General features: G+C 63.1%; 3 protein-coding genes across 8 annotated transcripts in view; all 3 read left to right on the top strand.

Annotated features, from left to right (window-relative positions):
- Nucleotides 1-862: 862 nt before the first annotated feature.
- On the top strand, nucleotides 863-6,894 carry AZIN2 (antizyme inhibitor 2). 5 transcript variants are annotated; one of them, XR_012635115.1, is made up of 11 exons: nucleotides 863-971; nucleotides 1,438-1,552; nucleotides 2,735-2,901; nucleotides 3,000-3,173; nucleotides 3,965-4,137; nucleotides 4,226-4,375; nucleotides 4,727-4,892; nucleotides 5,056-5,175; nucleotides 5,251-5,363; nucleotides 5,869-6,083; nucleotides 6,445-6,568. XR_012635115.1 is itself a non-coding variant. In XM_074926142.1 (11 exons), the coding sequence occupies exons 3-11, from the start codon at nucleotides 2,803-2,805 to the stop codon at nucleotides 6,584-6,586; spliced, it is 1,395 nt and encodes a 464-aa protein (XP_074782243.1). In that variant the 5' UTR covers nucleotides 863-971; nucleotides 1,438-1,552; nucleotides 2,735-2,802; the 3' UTR covers nucleotides 6,587-6,878. The 5 variants fall into 5 exon arrangements, 4 of the variants coding, with proteins under 4 accessions (XP_074782243.1, XP_074782244.1, XP_074782245.1 ...); XM_074926142.1 differs by having other exon boundaries at nucleotides 5,013-5,175; nucleotides 6,445-6,878; XM_074926143.1 differs by having other exon boundaries at nucleotides 4,244-4,375; nucleotides 5,013-5,175; nucleotides 6,445-6,876.
- Nucleotides 6,895-7,465: 571 nt separating this feature from the next.
- NDUFS5 (NADH:ubiquinone oxidoreductase subunit S5) lies at nucleotides 7,466-8,870 on the top strand. The gene is made up of 2 exons (XM_074926146.1): nucleotides 7,466-7,802; nucleotides 8,536-8,870. Exons 1-2 carry the CDS (start codon nucleotides 7,587-7,589, stop codon nucleotides 8,638-8,640), a joined length of 321 nt encoding a protein of 106 aa, XP_074782247.1. The 5' UTR covers nucleotides 7,466-7,586; the 3' UTR covers nucleotides 8,641-8,870.
- A 7,246-nt stretch (nucleotides 8,871-16,116) lies between these two features.
- The window catches only part of MACF1 (microtubule actin crosslinking factor 1), a 145,421-nt gene continuing 141,109 nt past the window's right edge, over nucleotides 16,117-20,428 (top strand). For both annotated transcript variants that reach the window (XM_074926111.1, XM_074926112.1), the window contains exon 1: nucleotides 16,117-16,336. In XM_074926111.1, coding sequence (XP_074782212.1) covers nucleotides 16,117-16,336 — 220 coding nt within the window. The remainder of the gene's footprint in view (nucleotides 16,337-20,428) is intronic.

Raw genomic sequence — 20,428 nt, forward strand, 5'->3', positions numbered from 1 at the left:
AGAAGGCGGGGTTGTGTGCGTAGGGGCGGGGTTTCACGTGAAGTGGGCGGGGTTTTGTAGGTGGGGCGGGCTTTTTCCTGTCGGAGTGGGCGGGGTTTGGCGGGGAGTGGGCGGGGTTAGGCTGCCCCGCATGTGTGGATGGCGCCCAGCCGGCAGCGAGCCGCGCTTGCCCTGGCTCCGCGTGGGTCGCCCGGCTCCGCGTGGGCTGTGCGTCAGGGCTCTGCTCTGCACCACACTGCCCTCCTCCCGGCGCTGTGCTCTGCGCATGGCTGCCCCCCGTCCTGCACGGCACAGTCCAGGGCTGGGTGCTGGGCCAGAGCACCGGGAGAACCGGCCAGGATCTCAGAGGAGACAAGAGCTTCCTCGGCCCTGGTTGCCAGGAGAGTCCATGGCAAAGCCAAGACCACAGTGTTGAATCGAGGAACCCGGGATATATCAGTCCCTCTCACCTCCTCAGCAGGGGCAGCTACCCTTCCATACACAGAACACTGTCTCCTCAGCGACATCAGGGAGGGAATTAAAAATTAATAATAACAAGCAAAAAAAAATTCCCCCCTCAGCCTGTGGCATTTGTGGGATGGAGCAGTGGAACTGTCTCCAAGTGCACAGGACTGACTGACCAGATAGGGCATCTGCAGCTATGGCAGAGCTGGGTCTGCTGCCGGGGAACCCACCAAAACTGGCAGCAGCACAACAAGGGCAGAAAATCAATCCCTGACATCTTCCCGACTACCTCCCCCGGCTGGTGTCCCAGCCAAACAGGCGCTGCTCAGCCTTTAATCTGCAGGAAGCCTCGTTTCCCTGGCAGCAGTATTTCAGAGGTATTTTTGGCTCTTTTTCCCCCAAGGGTCCCTGCGCACACGATGCACACGCAGCCACGAGTGCCCTCGCACCAGGGCCGGGCTGCAGGCAGGCTCGCAGCGCTCCGCACTGCCAGGCTGGGGATGAGCTGCTGGCGCGGCAGGGACTCGGTGAGAACCTGGGGTGTCTGCTGGGAAGGGGGTGTGCGAGGCGGGGAGCATTCCCCAAAAGGGATGAAGGATGCTCGGAGGCAGCTCAGCCAATGGGGTGGCTGGGTTTGGTTGCCATGGCCATGGTTGTGAGGCAGAGCAGGGAAGGGGGTGCTGGGATACAAGGGGTGCAGAGGCCCCCCCACTCTCTGCAGGGGTAGCTGATCCAAGGGCTCGGAGCAGGCAGGGAACAGCCGCTGCTGGGGGCAATTCTTCCTCTTTTCTCTGGGAGACCCATGGGCATAATCTGTTTAAATGCTTTCTAAGGTAACGGGTGGGGGGGACTGTGTGGGGCTGCTGGGGAAGCCTGTCAGGGTGAGGAGGGGGCTGCTGAGGGATGTCTGCAGATGCTGAATTTCAGGAATGGTGGGTGGAGGGTGTCCTGCTGTCAGTGCCCCTTGCTAACCCTTGCACTGCCTCTCCCCAGAAACCTTGGACCCCCAGCAACAGCTACTCCTCGGGGTGCTGCAGGAGCTCGGTGTTCCTCGGGGGGCCCCCCCGACAGCACGCCTAGACCCCCCAGAGCGAGGCGTTGGACCTTGGTAAGGAGGGAGGGTCCGAGGCTGGCGCTCCTTTGCCCAGGGCTGGCAGGAATGACCCATTTAATTGCTCATCGTTTCTGTGCCCAACCAGCACAGGATGGGTGCTGATTAGTGATGTCTTTGGGAAATGAAGGGTAAGGCTGGAGGAGTTGCTCTTCTTTCCTGAGTATAAAGCTCTAAGAGCTTTAAAACCTGGGTTTTTTTCTCCTCATTCCACATCTCTGGAGTTTGCTGGCGGTGGTTGCTCAATGCATTACAACACCCTGCTGCTCCGGGGTCAGCGTGGTCTTTCTCCTAGTGACCACCCGAAATGTCGTAAGTAGGTCTCTGCGGAGGAGGAGGAGGTGTGCAGCTCTGAAAAAACAAAACCTCTGCCTCCCACTCACTTCAGATCAGAGAGACTGTGTTCCTGTAAGAGCCCTGGAGCTAGACCTGGATTATTGGAGTGGAAATGTTTCCTGTCAGCTTGTGCCAGGTTGTCAGTGACCTGGGTTATGGGGTGGGCTGGATCCAAGGGAGATTGTTAAAACTAAGTGTGCAAGCTTAAAGCCAAAGCTCTGCTAAGCGTGCAAGCCAGGAAACACAGTGCAGCTTAACTTGTCCCCTTGTTCTACACCCCATGTTATGGGAGAGACGTGAAACTGGAACTGCAGCATGGATCGAGACCGGTGTCAGTGAGTGGCCTGTGCCGTGCTCTTTAAAGATGCCTCCCTCTTCATGGGGCTCGTGTGCTTGGGAAGGTGGATCTGTGAGACTTCAGCTATTTGAAAACTGCAAGGGAATTCACCCTGTGCAACACACAGCAGATTTAGCTACATGCCAGAGCGTGAAGGGACACGTTCTGGCATATATAGGCCATCCGCTTTGCAGTAAAGTTGCCTTTGTTAACTGCGTTGGTGCCTGAACTGCTGCTGAGGAACACAGGGCTGCTGTGTGCCAAAACAAAGCTTTGAGCTGCAGAGAAATGGGCCTCCTCCCCCTGGAGAAGATGCTTTCACCCACGGTAGGGCTCTCAGCTGAGGCGCTGGTTTGGAGGAGAGCAGCAGAGAGCTCTGCCCAGGGCAGGGCTGCCACGTACGGCCTGCAGGGGGGACGGGGAGCACCCTGGGGTGCAGGCTGGGTGATCTACGCTGGTAGAGCTTCTGCAGCCCTGCCTCTAACATTCCCTTTCTTTTTTTCCAGTGTGTTGCATGCTTAGAAGCTATACCCTACTCGAGGAGGCTTTAAACTAGCGTTATCCCACCTTGACCATGAATGGATACTTGAATGAATCCAACTTCATGATGGTGGAGGAGGGCTTCACCACCAGAGACCTCCTGGAGACCCTCCTCATGGAGCTGTGCCCGGCGGTGAGGGCTGGTGGCTCTGCTGCTCCCCGGCAGCCAGCACCCCCACGGCAGAGGCAGGCGTGGGGAGGCGACTGCTGCTCACTCCAGCTTTCTCCTAGAGCGAGCAGCAAGCCTTCTTCCTGGCAGACCTCGGAGATATTGTGAAGAAACATCTGCGTTTCCTGAAGGCCTTGCCCCGTGTGAAACCCTACTTCCCTGTTAAGTGCAACGGCAGTGAGGGAGTGATTCGGCTGCTGGCGGAGCTGGGCGCAGGCTTTGCCTGTACCAACAAGGTAGGGCTGTGGGAGGACAGCTCAGGATGACCATTCTTGGAGCATTTGTGGGAGATTGGCAGAGCTCACCCTCTTTTCCCAAGTTTCTCCTCATCAAATGACATGAGCATCCTGTGGGAATTCGTGGGAGACTGGCAGAGCTCACCCTCTTTTCCCAAGTTTCTACTGTTAAATGACATTTATAGGGGCAGGAGTCTCCCCCTGCTGTCAAAACCCTCCTGACACAGCCTAGAAATCCCCATCCCCGTTCCCTTTGACCAGCATTCCTGTCTCTGGAGCTGGTGTCCAGGCTGGCAGCCTGGCCCGTGGCAAGGCACGTCCCTGGGGTGCCACTGCCACAGCCATCCAACTCTTGGTGGCTTTAAGGCTGAGCCTAAAGCTCCCCAGCTCCCTCCTGCTTGTCATTTGCAATGCCAGATTTCCAGGCAGGGACCAAAGCTAAGCCACTTACTTGTATGTAATTTAATAAGACGTGTTACCAGGAGGAGAAAGTGCAAAGAGCAGCTCAGAGCAGCACCCGCGGGACACACGCACCAAACCCACACCTGCTAAACCCACTTGTTTCCTCTCCTCCTGGTCTCATCTTGTAAAGATCTTGCCCCAAGCTACCCCTGCCAGGACAAAGTCCGCTATGATCCCTTTGAGCTCTTGCAGATTTTCCCTGGACAAGCCCAGACTGCAAATGCTGGCGGTTTGCCCTCCGCAGTGCCGCAGGCTGGCCGGGGCCCAGGGCTGAGCGGGGGCAGCGCCGGTCCCCAGGACCTGCCCGCACGTGTGTCCTTTCCCCGCAGGCAGAGATCACCCGTGTTGAAAGCATCGGAGTCCCGGCTGACAAGATCTTCTACAGCAGCCCCTGCAAGCAGATTGCCCACATCAAATACGCAGCCAGCCACGGTGTGCAGCTGATGACCTTTGACAACGAGGTGGAGCTGAGCAAGGTGGCCAGGAGCCACCCTCATGCCAGGTGGGTGTCTGGCAGCATCGTTGGAGTGTGGGGCTGGAGTAGGAGCTGGCTGTGGGGTGATAGAAGGCCTGAAGACCCCTAAATGCAGTGTGGCTTTGCTCTGCAGGATGTTGTTGGGTATTACTGCTGATTCCAGCCCCGCTCCCCGTCTGAGCATGACGTTTGGGACCACGCTCGAGGCCTGCCGGCACCTGCTAGAGGCAGCGAAGGAGCAGGCTGTGGAGGTTGTTGGTGTCAGGTACAGCACAAGGTCCTTTTTCCATAGGGGTGCTCAGGTCACGTGGGAGGGGACTGTGGGGAGCTCTGCTGTCCCGAAACAACGCAGGGATCCACGGAGCCACCGGCTGATCTGCTGGGAGTGGGGTCAAAGCAGGGACCTGGGGAGATTGACTCTTGTTGGGTCTGATTTGAGACAGGTTTAGCCCTCAGAGAGGGTCTGGGGGGCTCTGCAGGGCTACAGGCAGTCTGGCTTGGGATGGCAGGTGGGAAGCGCAGAGCTGCCCCCAGTGAGGGATAATCCCGGTGCCGTGTCCCCTCGCTGCTCTCTGGGGACGGGCGAGTCCTGCTGAAACAGGGACTGTGCCCTCAGCTTTCACCTTGGGAGCGGCGGTCTGGAGCCCCAGGCCTTCGCTCAGTCGGTGGCTGCGGCGCAGCTGGCCTTCGAGGTGGGCACAGAGCTGGGCTACCGGATGCACCTCCTGGACATCGGAGGGGGATTCCCTGGCACCGAGGACACCAGAGCCCGCTTTGAAGAGGTACACGGCTCCCGACGCCGGCACTCAGCAGGCAGAGAGCGAGGCTGGAGCGTGTCTCTGGGTCTGGCTGCTCGCAGAGGGGCTGAGCTAACCCAGGGGGAATATCTTCTTCCCATCCAGATCGCTGCCGTGATAAACTCTGCCTTGGATTTGTATTTCCCAGACGGCTGCGGGGTGGAGATCGTCGCGACACCCGGGCGATACTACGTCACATCTGCGTTCACCTTCGCTGCCAACATCACGGCCAGGGACGAGGCTCCCGCGGAGCAGCCCGGCTCCGACGGTAGGTGGGACGGTGGGGACGGGCCCTCCTGTGTGCCCGAGCCCCCCCCCGAGCCCTCTCCCTGCTGCCCTCCAGAGGAAGAGTCTGGCAGCAAGAAGAGCCTCGTGTATCACCTCAGCGACGGTGTCTACGGCGCTTTCAGCTGCCTCCTGTTCGACAGCCCCTGCCCCAGGCCTCAGCTGCGCAAGGTGAGGCTCTGGCCCGGTTCAAGGGGAGCCCGGCGGGTCCCTCCTGTTGTGTGGCCTTGTCACAGCCGACCCTGCTCTCCCTTGCGTCGTGGCTGGGCTCAGGCTCCGTGCCAGAGAGCAGAGGCTGTGGGGAAGAGGCTGTGGTAATGTAAGGAATGATGTAAGGAAGAAATTCTTCCCTGTGAGGGGGGTGAGGCCCTGGCACAGGCTGCCCAGAGAAGCTGTGGCTGCCCCCTCCCTGGAAGGGTTCAAGGCCAGGTTGGACGGGGCTTTGGGCAACCTGGGCTAGTGGAAGGTGGCCCTGCCCGGGGCAGGGAGGTGGAACTGGATGATCTTTAAGATCCTCCCCAACCTAAACCAGTCTGTGAATTCACGCACCAGCAGAGCTGTAGACACAGTCCGTGGGCTCCTCGGGTGGGACCTTCAGGGCATGTGGAGACAAGACAAGTCACTGTGGCCCTGGGGCACCCTCATCCCCTGCCACTGCTCCATCTCTCCCCCACAGAGACCCTGCCCAGACCCCCCCTCGCGCAGCAGCTCTCTCCGGGGCCCCCCAGGACACGCAGGGGGTCGCATCGCCGATGGCCTGGAGCTGCCTGAGCTGCAGGTCGGGGACTGGCTGATTTTCGAGGACATGGGTGCCTACACCATCGCAAGTTCATCCTCGCTTGTGGGGTGTCCCCAGCCACAGATCACCTACGCCATGTCCCGCGTGGCCTGGTAAGAGACAGTCCGGGTGAGCAGGGTCAGGGGGCGGAGCTGAATCCCCTGGGAGATGCTGCTTTTCCCTCCACCCAGGCCCTTTGCCTGAGGGAGAAAGTCAAATCAGAGCCCTAGAACCTGGAGACTGAGGGTTAAAATCCTGACCTCAGAGGCAAAAACCTGGCTTCAGAGACAAAACTCATATTTTTTGTAACGCTGACACACTCGAGGCAGTTTTTCACAGCGGAAGCGGCACCTCTGGGTGCACAGATGGGGGATGTGAGACCCTCTGAACCCCCTTTTCCCCAGACCCATCGCGCAGCATTTCTCGAGGGTCCTCTCCCCGCTTTTCTCCCCCTCGGGTGTCTCCCGTTTGCAGGAAAGCCATCCAGCTCCTCCAAGGAAAACCACCACAAACAGAAGACGACCGCGAGAGCGTCTGCGCCCGGCTGTCCTGCGGCTGGGAGATGGCGGAGACGCTCTGCGTCACCCCGGCCTGCGCTCCCGCCGGCATCATCTGAGCCGCTCCCGCCCCGCCGGCATCGCCCCGCTCCGCTCTCACGGGGGGGACTCGCGTCCAGGGCTTTGAAGTTTGAGCCACGAATCCCGTTCCTCCTGCTCGTGCGCTGTGCTGCGCCTACCAAAGGGGTTTGGCGGGTGGCGCCGAGCAGGTTTGGGTTCTTTTTTTTTTTTAAGAGTTATGGTAATAAATGGTTGTCCAGCGCGGCTCGCGGTTTCGTGTGAAGAAGGCCCCGGTTCTTCCTCCCCGCCCTGCGCCGGAGGTGGTGGGGAATCGCCCTGCAATAAGCAGCTGCGTAACGAGGTTTTTGCTCGTTAGGGAAATTGGGGCTGTTCCCCTGAACCTTGGATGCTGTTCAGGCATCCGGAGGGACCCCTGGGATTTTGGGGGGGGATGGAAATAGGGGGGTGGGTTCTGGGATGTGGCTGTTACTGGGGGGAAGGCCCCAGCCTGGTGGTGTCTCCTTGGTCCCCTAATGAAGCCCCCAGCCCCTGGGGTGCGTGTGGGGGTCCCACACACCGCGGTGGGGGGGAGGTGGTGACCAGAAGGCCGTCAGTGAGAAGAACAGGGCGAGTGCCTGTTAGCCAGGGACTGGGGGAACTGGGGGGCGCTGGGAGGACCCTGCAGCGTAAGGGTGAGGTGCGCTGGAAGCAATGGGACGCTGCGGGGACACTGGGTGGGGGCGCTGGGAGCACTGGGAGGACACTGGGAATCCGGGGGGAGCCTCGCGGGTTGCCGCAGCGGCCGGCAGGGGGCGCTGGGGCGCGGCGGGCGGCCTGTCCTCCGACCGCCAGGGGGCGCTGCGGCGGGGAGGGCCGCTCGTGCCTCCCCTCTCGCTTCCTCTCAGCCGTAAAGCGCGATGTGGGAGTCGCGCTGTCGGTCGCGCTTGACGGCAGGCAGCGTCGTGAAAGGCCCGTGAAGGACAGCGGTGGGTCCGTGAGGCGCGACCGGTCTCGGGGAGGGGTGTCAGTGTCGCGACAGCGCCCGTGTCGCGAGGAGCCATGCCGTTCTGGGACCTGCAGCGCCAGCTGGGCATCGATGTGGACCGGTGGATGGTGCGGCAGAGCATGCCGCAGCCCTACGGCAAGGCCGCGGCCTGCCACGCCTTCGAGCGGGAGTGGGTGGAGTGTGGGCACGGCCTGGGCCAGACCCGCGCCCGCCGCGAGTGCCAGCCCGAGTACGAGGATTTCATGGAGTGCATGCACCGCACCAAGCTGGTGAGCGCCGCCGGCGGGGCCCTGGGGGAAGCAGAGGGGCCCTGGGGGGTGCAGGGGGGACTCTGGGGGGAGCAGAGGGGCTCTGGGAGGTGCAGGGGGGGTACAGGAGGGCCCTGGGGGGGTGCAGGGGTGGCCCTGGGGCACCGGGGAGGGGCTGGGAACACCCGAGGCGCAGAGCCAGGCTGAGAGGGTGCTGAGGGTGCAGGGCAAGCTCCTGGGAAGGTGTGAGGGCTCCAGCCCGGGCTGGGGAGGGGGATTCAGGTTGGGGAGCGCTGCCAGGGGTGTTCCTGGTCGTTAGGCTGGCATCGGGCAGGCAGCATGTGTGAGCTGCCTGGCCCTGCGGCAGCTCCTTACCCGAGGGGTGGTGTGGGCTGTGGTAGCAGCAGGGCTCTGTCCTCTGCAGTCCCTTCCTCCCTGCCTGCATAGTCCTCCTCCTCCCCAGCAGCAGCTGCATCCTCAGCTGCAGCAGCGATGGCAGAAAATACCTCCCAATGTGAAAAGCTCCAATTATCACTAGTGGTAAAATGTGTTGCAACAGCCTGAAAGGCCCAAAGTCTTTGGCAAGAGGCTCAAACCTGTGTGAGGAGCCCGAGGGCAGGGTTAGTGTGGGTGCCACACGCACATGGCTTCTGGGGGGCTGCCAGGACCCGCACTAGGGCCCACCTAAGTGCTCCCCCGACTGCTGCGACCCTGTTGTGTGTCTGCCGCGACCCTCTCGTGTGCGCTTTGCCAGGCTGTGCGTCTGAGAACCATCCTGGAGCAGAGGGAGAAGTTGATCAAGGAAGGGAAGTACACGCCGCCCGACTACCACAAGGGTAAAGAGGAGTCACGGCCTTGATTCGCAGGGGACGTGGCTGTTGGTCACCTGTAGAATTGTTGACGTGGAATTCCTCTGGGAAGAAAACCTGTGGCACAACGGAGTTCTGTAGTGGAGTCTGCGTGGGGACTCTACTGAAGGGGAGTGACCCCACGTCGGGCATCACTTGGGCTAGTAAATGTCCCCTTCAGAACAGCGTTTGGCTCTGTCTTGTTTTTCTTTCTGAATAAAGCATGGCTTGAGGGGCTCTCTCTGTAGCAGTGCTGCCAGGGGAGCTTTTGAGACACCCTAAAACACAGCAGTGGCACTGGGGACGTGCTCTTGAGGAGATCAGATGCTCCAGGAGCTGGAGCCACAGGCCAGCGCAAGTTCTCCTTTTGTGCTGGCAGCTTGTCCCTCCCGCTGACCTGTGGACAGGCCTCCCAGGCAGCAATCGCTGCTGGAAACGAGAGGAATAATTTTAAACTGAAAGAGTTTAAAAAGCAATCCGAGCTTGTCCTGCAGAATTTCATCTTACAGCCAGCACACAGGACTGGTGTGTGCTGGGCCGTTCCCAGTGGCTCTCCAGCTGGAGGTAGTGAAGTATGAGTTGAAAACCTGTTTAAAGCAACACATTTCCTCCCGGGTTCGGTTTCTCTCCTGCCCTTTCAGTGTGTTGGAGGCAGATCTCCTCGCTGGGGGCTTTGCTCTGAAATCCCGTGTGTCAGCGGGATCCATTGAGCTCTGGGCCCTGCTGACGGCGGCTGGCGGGCGGCCCTGGGTGGTTTGTCCCTCGGCGCCGGGCCCTGGCAGTGGGTGTTTTCCCCCCGTTCCCTCCAAATCCAGCGTGGTTTTGTAACAGCATTAGAGCAGGTGAGTACCTGGAAATAGAGAGGGGACATCTCTTCGCTTTAATCCATGTTTTTAATACCGGTGATTGTGGGTTTAATGCTTAATCTTTGATGCAGGTGGAGCTTCTGAGTTTCCTGATCCTCGCAAATCCCCACGCTGGGATGAGAAACGCTGACCCGAGCGTGGTGTAACCTCGGGCAGGCAGAGGCGGCCGGTGCCCAGCGCCGAGGGGCCGTCGCAGATGCAGGTCTCAAAACTCCACCAGCGCCTTTGTCCGTGGAGCAGCAGCACTTCAGACACACGGCTCTGCGTTGGCCTCCATCTGGGAAGAGGTGTCCTCTCCGAGGGCCGAAGGCGGCCGTGGCAGAGCTCCTCTGTCCCCAGACACCTTGTGAATGATTAACCAGGTGGGGGAGAAAGGCCTCTTCAATGAGTGGTCTGTTTAGATAGTGTATGCCTGAAATTTGAGGGTTTGAGGTTAAAGTATCACCTAACGTGGACTGTGACAGGAGCAAAACCCCAAACTCTCCCATCTGGGACCCTTCCCCTGCCCGCAGAGAGGGAACCGCCGCCGCTGTCAGCTCCCCGGGGCCTGGACCCCGCCGGGGGCACACGGGGAAAAGGCTCCCAGAGCCCTGACTCTGTGCGTGGACCCTGGAGAGCTGTGCCTCGGATATGAGGGGCCACAGCTGGGTGCTCTGTGTTTTTAGGGCGCTCTGCCCTGTCCTTGCATCATTCTGGGGGACCTGGAGCACTGGAAGAAACACTTCCCTGGGTTTCACCCCAGTTCCACACGCGCTGCGGCAGCGACGGTCTCGTAGGTGCCATCCCAGCAGGGTTTGGCCTTTGTAGGATTTCTGCTGCTCCTCATCTTGCTCCTCTCCTGCAGCTCCCTCCGAACCAGCCTCTCCGAGTGCCTCTGGGAGGTTTCTCCCTTCCCCCAGACCCAGATGGATCGATTACTACGGCCCAGATGGGTTCCCTGCGCACGGGCTGATTCACGGCTGCCGTCATCCCGGCGTGTGGGATGGAGCCACGTTTCTCCCTGGCAGGGGCAGGTTCTGGGGGAGGGCGACATCGGAGAGCCCCAAAATCTGGGTCTGTATCCAGTGAGGCCCTGGGGCTGCCGGAGCCGGGGAGCTGCTCTCCCTGCGTGTAACGGGCTGATAATCCTCAGGGATTTTGTTTGGCGCTTTCAAATATGAAAACTCTTTGGTGGTGATTAGTTTCAGCAGAGGAAAACTTGCGTAACGATGCCAACACTCAGGTGGATTACAGCGTTTTGGCTATAAAAGCAGGCGAGGGGGAGCTTCCTGGACAGCAGTGGAGGGAAACACCAGAAAGATGTGAGAGCAGCACAAAGAAACGGGCAGAAATGTGAAGGGTTTCAGGTGAAAACGCCCTGGGAGGCTCCTGGCACAAAGGCTGTGGGCTCTGCAGGGCTGGGGGGGGGTGCTGGTGGAGCTGCCAGAACTAATAAATAATGAACAGAGAGAAAACTGCGCCTGGGGATAGAAATTGAACAGTGCTGCGTGAGCCATTGACCGCTGAGTGGGTTTTCTGGGCAGCAGAGAGCTGTCTGGGGGGGCTCTGGGGAGAAGGAGGGGGCAGAGGGGCTGGGGCTGCGCCTTGGGGGATGTGGGGACCAACAGTGCAGCTCCGAGCTGGCCTGAGCTGTGCCGGCACGACAGGGAGCCCCCACACTCGAGGGGCTGATCCCCCCCCTAAACTGGACCACAAAATTCCCCTGGTATCAGCCCTGGGGTTCCAACCAAAGATGGAAATTTGGGGAGTGGGGCGAGCCAGGCAGTTAAATCTGCACCCCACCATTGCAGTGGCTCGTTACGGATGGTGATTAATTATCTTCCTCTTTCCTGAGAGGTGTATGAGGGGACGTGGAGGCGGCTTTGGGGAGGCAGCAGGTTCTCAGGGCTGATATTTGGCCCCACAAACGACTCTTCTGGTGGCAGCTTGGCTGCGAGGTTCATTAGCTCGGCAGCGTTGCAAAGCCCTCGCGGGCAGGCGGCGAAGGCTGGCAGCACCCGGGAACTGCTGGTTTGCAAAAAAGATTTAAAAAAAAAAATATGCTGTGAAAGGGAAGGGTTGCTTTTCCAGGGAGAGGGGAGGGGAAAAAAAAAAAAAGGGTTCAGCAAAAAACCCAGCAAGTTGCTGGTGTGTTGAGAGTGACTCATCTCATCGAGCTGTCCAGATGTCGGAGGAAATATTGAAATGTATCTAAACACTTCTGGCTCCCGAGTGGCTCTTTAGAGGAATCCAAAATCTAATTGCTCTGGCGATAGATGTTAACACAGCCAAGGGCAAGCGGTGAAATAGGAGGGACTGGGAGAAGCGGGTCTGTTTGTTGTAGTTAAAAGCTCTATTAAAATTTCAGCCCATAAGGAAAATAACCAAAGACTTGATGAAAACGATCAAATTCATTGAGAGATTTAAAAAAAAAAAAAAAAGAAAAAAAAAGCACCTCCTAGCTCTGGTGGGAGGAGAGCGTGGCCGAGGCTCTGGCCAAGCAGCAGCGATCGAAAATGAGTCTGATCATCCCAACCGAGTTCCCCTGGGCGAAAGGGATTTGGAGCATCCTCAGCTCCTGAATGTAGTTCACCACAACGCCCCGAACAAGATTCATTTCCAGCCTGTAGCAGAGCCAAATTTATATTTTTGCCGTTTGCTTTATTTTTTTTTTGTCATTTTTTTGGCGCGGGGCGAAGCCACGTCCTGGCTGGAGGGGAGGTCTGCGCCGGGCAGGGGCTGGCGAGGGCAGCTCCCGCATTGCTCCCCGACTGCTTTCCCAGCAGCTTGCTTTCCCCCAGCTCCCTCATTCTCATTTTCCTGTGACCCTCAGGCGCCCAGGAGCGGGAGCTGGGGTGCAGGGAGTGCGTGAGCCCCCACCTCCTGCAGCTCCCACAGCCCCGGATGTGCCAGGAGCCTCCAGCAGCATCTGCAGCTCCTCTCTGCCTGGGAAAAGGGGAATAAACAACTCTCAGGAGATGAATAATTTATCAAAAGTCAAGGGAAAAGGCAGGTTTCATCTGCGGGCTTGGGCAAAGGTTTTAATGAGGGAGAGGGGAGAGATCCTGGGGCAAAACCACCGCATGCTGACGGATTTGCACCGGTGGAGACGCCTCCCTGTGCCCCCGCGGGCGCCGGGCTGGACCCCGAGGTCTTGGCACCCTCCTGGGGTGGGTGCAGGGAGGGGGATCCCCATGGTCCTGCTGCACAACGCAGGAACGGGGAGATGAAATGATTTAGAGAGGAGCCCCCCCGCCCGCCTCCCCCCTTCCTCCTGAAATAACGATTCCCCGTCCCCACGTAGGCAAAACCGCGCACGATCTTAACCCAGATTCGCAGCACAAATAATCCAGCGCCGCCGGGCGCTGCGAGGGATTGCTGGAAAGGCGTTTCGGGTGTGAAATCCACGCAGGCTGGAACAGGCACCGTCTCCCGGCCGCCCTCGCTCCTCCGGGGATCAGCACGGCTCCGAGGGCACCGCGAGGGAGGAGGCCGGAGCGCGGCCGGTGGCACCGAGGATGGGGTGACGAGGGGACACGTCACCCTGCGGCCGGCGCCGGGGCCTGCGCTGAGCCCTGTGCTCTGCACCCTGAGGGCGAGCAGAGCCCGGCCGCGACGGGTGGGAACGGGGGCTGCGGGGGCCATCGCAGCCATCGCCCCGGCGGGGGTCGGGGGCCTCTGCACAGCCCAAATTGGCGTCGGAGCCGCCCAACCCGTCCGGGAGCTTTGGGAACGGCGCGAGCGGCGTCTGGCTCTCGGGGCACTTTCCTCCTCCCAGCGCCTCTGAGGTTGCCGGCCCCGGCAGGACAAACCCTCTGTGCTTCCCCCAAACGGATTTTGGGGTTCCTGGGGGTGCCGGGACCCACCGTTCCCACTTGAACACGGTGTTTATCCATCAGTGTCCAGCACGGACACAACCGCGCGCTCAAGGGAGGGAAGAGAAAGCGGTGCCGGGGCGGGGGGGCTGGCGGGGGGGCTGGGGCTGGCCCATGAGGACGCCATTTCCCGCTCCGGCCTTTACTCTGCCCGCGGTGCCCCAGCAGCAGCGCTACTGGGGGGTCCGGGGTGCCCTCGTTACCAGCCGGTGCTTGTGTCTGCGAGGCCTCGGCCGCCGCGTCCTCATCCCCGGCCGCGGCCTGGCAGGGCTGCAGGGCGACACGTGCTCGCTCCCAGCCACGACCCGAGTGTCCAGGAGCCGAGTGTCACCACACCCCACGCCCTGTCCTCCGCCGCGTCCCACCCCCTCGCTGCAGGTACTCGGAACACGACTGCTGGGGAGCCCAGGGACGCGTGGTTGGGATGAGATCCGCGAACTGGTGCTGGAGAGATGCCCACGGGGCAACCGGCTGCGCCGAGACCCCGGCGGGACCGGGGAGATGCCGGGCTTGGCCCGGCCACGTGGGCCGCCGTGGGAGCCGCCGTGCTGGCCCGAGGCTGGGCCCCGACGCCGCCGCCGCTGCTCGCCGGGTCCCGCCGTCGGTGCGGGGCGGGTGGATTTGCCGTCAGCCGGAGCGGTTTATCCTGCTTCAGTCCTGCCGAGCCGCTGGGGCTGTCGTGCGGCTCCGCCACCCCTGCGGGCTGGTGCTGGTGTCCCTGCCCCCCCCGCGCCTGGTGCCGCCGCCGATTCGGCGGGGGCCGGGATGTCTCTGTGCCCCCCAGGTGAGGCCCTGGGCAGCCCACGGCTTCTCCCGCGCAGCCCTGTGGCCCTTTCCACGGCTCACGCCCCCCGCCCCGCGCCCCACTCATGTCCCCCCCATCCGGCCCCCCCCCACCCCGCTCTGTGCTGGCCCCAATCTATGGGGGCTCTAATTACCCTGGGGGGGTCCAGAGGATGGGGGGGGGGGAGTGGGGTGCCCGGGGGGGGTTGTGTGGACTGTGGGGAGCTGCTGGGTGATTTGGGGGACCCCCCCTGAGCGATGGGTGGCTGTGCAGGCTGGGGGGTGCAGGGTGGGGTAGGGGCAGCCCCCGGGGGGTGCTACAGGCATCGGGGTGCCCTGGGGAGCGCAGGGGTAGGTTGGGGGGCGCAGGGTGGGGTGAGGGGGAGAGCGGGTTGGGCTGGCGCAGGGGCGGGCACCGGGGCCGGTCCCCCGGAGCTGCGCGGGGCGGGAGGCGGCCGGGACCCCCCCGCCGCTCCGGGCCGCCCCGGTGGGCAGGGCCGGGCCGGGCCGGGGGAGGCGCCGCGGCGGCGGGAGCGCACGGCGGGGCCGGGACCGGGAGCGGCTGCGGGACCGGGAGCGCCGCGTCCTGCCCGCACCGAGCCGCCGGGAGCGCGACCGGGGCCGGAGCATCGCCGGGGGGGGGTGAGCGGGACCGGGGCTGCGGGCCTGCGGGAGGGGGGGTGCGCACCGGGGAGGGACCGGGGAAGGGCGGCGGATGGAGCGGGGCTGGGCCGGGGCTGGAGCGGCAGGAGGCGGCGATGGAGCGGGGCTGGAGCGGGGCTGGAGCGGCGGCGGAGGGAAATGGGGATGGAGCGGGGAGGGGGGGGCCGGGCAGCGGCCCCCGGGGCTGCGGGCACCGGAGGGCGCCGGGGGGGGGGGGGCAGGACCGGCCCCTTGTGCCCCCGCAGTGCCGTGCCCGCACCCCGCTGCCTCCCGCACCTGCTGCCCCCCCCCCAAACCCGGGCTGCAGCCCCCGGCCCTGCCTCGCCCTGGGCACCGAGCCCCCTCCCTCCCCTCGCCCACCCGCAGCTCCCCCCCCCCCTCCCCCAGCCCCGCACCCGCGGGTGCCCCAAAACCAGGGCGAGGGCTGAGCCCCTCGGTGCGGGTGTCGGGGCTGCCGGGGGAGACGCGGTTTTGGGCCGCGATTCATTTTTTGCAGCTTTTCAATGGGGGGTGAATGACTCATGGAATCCTTTCTCCCTTTCTTTCAATGTTTTTTTGGGTCTCTTTGTTCCTGTTTTGCTGATTAAATGATGATAATAAGGAAAGGCTCCGCGCGATGGAGGCGGCTCCTCTGCCGCGGCACATCGGTTGTAGGAGTCTCAGTCATTTCATGTACATTTTTCCTGGTCGAGCTAGAGGACACAATGAGAATTATTTTAAATATGTCTCATGCAAGGTGCTTATTTGCCCAGCGTGTGTACGCAGCACAGCTCCCTCCCCGTGCGCTACAGAAAGCCCGACCATTTTCCCCTACCACGATTAATAGGATTTTTAAATCTGTTCCCACTCGGAGAGGGGCGAAAAACTGCCGGTACAAAGGGCAGTGCCGATCTGATGGCTTCTGCTTGTACCGAGCACAAAGAAATCAAACCCAAAAGGTTGGACTTTGCTTTGTGGGAGTGAGCCGGTGACGGGGATGCCGGTGTGGGCTTTGCTGGTGGAGTGGTGGCCGTGCCACTGTCCCCCTCCCCAGGATCCCCAACCGTCAGACCAGCAAAAGGGAAACTGAGGCAGTGTTTAGGAGCTCCAGGAGGGCTGATTCACCTGCCCGAGAGGGTGCTTGGGCACAGGCAAGAGGACAGAGTCATCTGTGGCGGGACAGTCCTCTCTCCATCACCCCCAGCACCCGTGGCGAGGAGAGGCCCGCGGCCGGCGGCCTGGCGTCACGCGCTCTTTGCTCCTGCAGGCTGCTGCCCGCGGGGACGTCCTGCCTGCCCTCCTGCCCGTCCTCCTGCCCGTCCTCCTGCCCGCGCCCTGGGCCATGTCGTCCTCCGATGAGGAGACCCTCAGCGAGCGGTCGTGCCGGAGCGAGCGGTCATGCCGGAGCGAGCGCTCCTACCGCAGCGAGCGCTCGGGCAGCCTCTCCCCCTGCCCCCCCGGGGACACCTTGCCCTGGAATTTACCCCTCCACGAGCAGAGGAAGCGCAAGAGCCAGGACTCGGTGCTGGACCCGGCCGAGAGGGCTGTCGTCAGGGTGGCAGGTAAGGCAGCGCCCTGTTGTGCAGCGGGTGTCCCCCCCCCCCCAGGGAGGGGCAGACAGGACTCCCCCGCGGTGGCTGAGATGGTCTCGGGGTCACCCCTGTCCCCCGCTGCTCCCGAGGGAGCCTGGGGGTGGGTGGGATGGGGAGGGGAGGGCTGGAGGTGCCTCTTGGTGGCTGAGGACCAGGGTGGCGGTTCGGCGCTGTGATGGCTTTGTCCTGGCTCGTCGTGGGTTGTTCCAACCCTCAGCTGGGGTTAAGGGATGACCCGTCACCTCCAATGCTGGCTGGGTGACATTAAAATACCTAATTAAGGACTAAATGGCTTCTTGGTGGAACAATGCCCTTGGCCAGGCTCCGGGGAGGAATTTGCCCCGGGAGGTTTGTGCTTCCCACCCGGCTCCAGGGCTGCTCCCATCGGCCGCCCCATCGCTGTGGTCACTGGGACACCCCGGTGTCCCCGCGCTGCTGTGGTGGAGGGGACACTGCCCTGGGCGTCCCCTCGCCGGCTGCTGTCACACCCCGGGGGGAGGGACAGGGATGGGAAGGAGAAACAAAGACGGGGATGGTCCCACCGTGGCTGATGGCTCCTTCTCCAAGCGCTGGCTGGCGGGGTCCCCACTCCGGGGCTGCCGGGGACGGAGGCTGGAGGAGCTTTGCTCAGGGTGGTGGCCCCGGGTGCTGGAGGCAGGATTTGCTTCTTCACCCCGGACAAACGGCTGCTGGGGGCTTTGATCTGCAGCTGTGGGGGTCTGGGCCCTTCTCCCCACACCCCGGGGCCTTTGATCTGCTCCTGCTGGAGCAAACGGGGGTTTGGGGCCGTGCCCAGGGGCCCTCGCCGAGCCCTGGCCGCGCTGTTCCCGGCTGTCCCAAGAAGGGAACCGCGGCTTTCATTTCTCTGGTGGAGCCAACACGAGGGTGGTGAGCTCCAGAGGCGCCCGCTCTGCCCTGCCAGCCCCTGCCAGCCCCCAGCCGATGGGCAAATCGGCCCCAGCACTGGGCTCTGCCCCGTCTGGGGACTCAAACTGGGAGCACTGGGAAGCGGTGGGAGCTGGGTCCCCACGTGTCTGCAGCACCCGGCACATGGGCAGGTCTCACTGGGCTATGCTCCCTGCCTGCGCTCCCTGCCTGCCCTCCCTGCCTGCGCTCCCTGCCTGCCCTCCCTGCCTGCCCTCCCTGCCTGCGCTCCCTGCCTGCCCTCCCTGCCTGCGCTCCCTGCCTGCGCTCCCTGCCTGCCCTCCCTGCCTGCGCTCCCTGCCTGCGCTCCCTGCCTGCCCGGCGAGGGCACGGCGGGGTGCGTGTGGCTCTGGCCGTGCCGTGGTGCCGCTCAGGCGGGTTGTGCCGTCCCAGCTCGCGGCATCTTGGGGCAGGAAGAACCAGTTGATTCAAATGATGGTTCTTGAACGCGCTGTCTGGGGCTGGGGGAAACAAACGCGCCGGGTGCGGCCGGCTCTGCCCCAAACACCAGCACCGCCGAGGCTGCGAGACGGTTCGGCTACCAGGACCCCAACGCGGCTCATGGAGCAGCTCTGCCCCCAAAGTCCCATCCTGCTGGGTGCTGAGCACCCTCCCGTGGCCCGGCGCCGGACCCAGCCAAGGCACAGCCATTTCCCCAGCTGCGTTTCTCCCTGCCTGCCCGGGATGCCGAGCGCTTGTCGTCATGCTGGCTGGATCCAGCCCGTGATTAAAGACAGGGGGATGTCACAAAATCTGGTCTCATGCAGATTCCCCATTAAAAATAACTCGCGAGGTGCAGGGAGACGGCGCTGAGCCGGGAAGAAAGAGTTTGGAGACAGTTTTGTGTCACCAGGTTTGAAAATGAGCTGAAATATTGATTCAGATCCTTGCATTATTCAGCGGGACCGTCTGCAGCGCGCCGGCCGCCCCGGTGCCTGTCCCTGCCGCCGGGTTTGGGGTCCCCGCGGGGTTGGGGACGGGGGACAGCGGCTGCTGGAACGTGCCCCGGTGGGTGCTGGGGAGGGGGACAGGGCTCAGCACCCGGCAACCCCCGAGAAGGGGCACTGGGGACCCAGCCAGGGGGGTCGGAGCCTGGGCATCGCCTGGGGCCGGGGAGCCCCGTTCCATGCGGGGCCGTGGTCCTTGCAGAGGTGGTGCGGGAGCACCTCGGTGGTTTTGGGGTGACGCAGGGAGCTGGGGTGCTCTCCCTCCTCACCCTGTGGGGTCTGGCGGTCTCTGCATTCCCTCCTGGGCAAGGAGAGGAGGATGTGGCTGTGCCCAGGGAGGGGATGCGCCAGCCAGGACCTCGCGGGAACGGCGCCGGGGGGCTGGAACACGCTGCTCCCCCCCTGCGCTGTGTCTGCGTTTTGGGTGTCCCCCCAACCCCCCCGGGCTGCGCCGGGTCCCCTGGAGCCGTTCCCTGCTTTGCTGGCAGGCAGGGGGGAGGCTGAGGAGGAGCGGGATGAGGAGGGCTCAGAGTCCGGCCCTTGGCCCCTCGTCGCTCCAGCCGCTGGGCAGAGGCCGAGGGAGGTGACAGGGACACACAGACAGACAGACAGACACACACAGACACACACAGACACACACACACACACAGACACACACAGAGACACACACACAGAGACACACACACAGACGCTGCTTTTGGAAGAAAAGGCTCTTTGATCCTAAACCTGTTTGTATTTAATCCTGCTGGGGGGTTGTGATCAGCTGGGGTGACGCTGGGGTGACAACTGGGTGATGCTGGGGTGACACTGGGGTGAAACTGGGGTGACACTGGGTGATGCTGGGGTGACACTGGGGTGAAACTGGGGTGACGCTGGGTGGTGCTGGGGTGACACTGGTGTGGTGCTGGGGTGATGCTGGGGTGATACTGTGGTGACGCTGGGGTGACGCTGGGGCAGGAGGACCCGGCGTGTGGGGGGCCACAAGGGTGCGAGGGGTGAGGAGGCAACAGAGGCGTCGCGGGGGCTTGGCGAGGGCGGCGTGAAAAGGCTCCTGGGAGCCCTTTGTCCCTCGGGAGCGTCACCGGGGCCGCGGGCAGCGGCGGCCTCGGCTGGGCCGGGGGGGGCCGCGGGAACAAGCCCCCTGGCTCCGCGCCGCCCCGGGAGCAGAATCGCGCCCGCGCCGCGGGCCGGGGCGGTTTTTGAGCCGCTCTCCCCCGTGGCCCAGGAGGAATTACTCGGTGCCAACTGGCCGGCGCAGATTTTCCCGTTCCCTGGGGAACGTGGCTGGTTTTTGGGTCAGCCCCCCCCTTCCCCTCACCCCCGGGACGGACGGACGGACGGACAGACGGACGCCTCGGCACAAAGGCGGCCGCGCCACGAGGCCGCGCCGGCTGCCCGGATTTAAACCCTCCTCCCCACGGAGGCACCGCGCCGTGTTAATTACTTCTCCTAATTAAGGCACCACGGTGAAGGGGAGATGCTCCCCAAGCTGGGGTGAAGGGGGTGATTTGTGTAACACCCCCCCCCCCCCAGGCTGGGGGCTGTGAGAGGAGGAGGAGGAGGAAGAGGAGGAGGAGGAGGATGACGGTGGTGGGTCACGGTGGCCCCCCGCCCTTCGCTGGAGGGATGTGGGGTGCAGCCCCCCCCCCCCCCCGGGTGTCACCGGGAGGTTTGGGGGCCCCTGGGTGATAGTGGGGGAGACCCACGATGTCTGCGCTGAGCTGGATGGGGCTTTTCTCGTTGCCATGGTTACCCAGCTGGCGGAGCCTGGCCCTCCGGTTGCCATGGAAACGGCGCAGCCAGGGTGAAAAAGCAACATTTTGCCTTGGCCAAAAAAGGCTGGGATTTGCCCCAACGGGTGTGGGGGGGGGGCCAGGGCTGCCTGGAGGCCCCGGGGGGGGGGGCGCGCTGGGTCCCTGGCCTTGCCTCATGGTGAGGGGGTGCCCTGGGGGCTGAGCGGGGGGACTGGGGTGTCCCCTGGCCTGGGGGGCGCCACCCAGTGCCCCCGTAATGGTCGTTTCTGTGGGAGGTTTCGCTCTGCCATGTCGAGTTACCGCGAGGGCTGAGGTTCGGGGGGGCTGCGTGCGGGTATGGGGGTGCCAGGCTCCGCACCCTTTGCCCCTGACCCTACTCTGCCCCTCTGTGGGGTCTTCCCGCTCCCTCCAACACCCCCAGGTGACGCTGAGGGTGC

The sequence above is a fragment of the Athene noctua genome, chromosome 24 (assembly GCF_965140245.1).
Source record: "Athene noctua chromosome 24, bAthNoc1.hap1.1, whole genome shotgun sequence".
Classification (NCBI taxonomy): domain Eukaryota; kingdom Metazoa; phylum Chordata; class Aves; order Strigiformes; family Strigidae; genus Athene; species Athene noctua.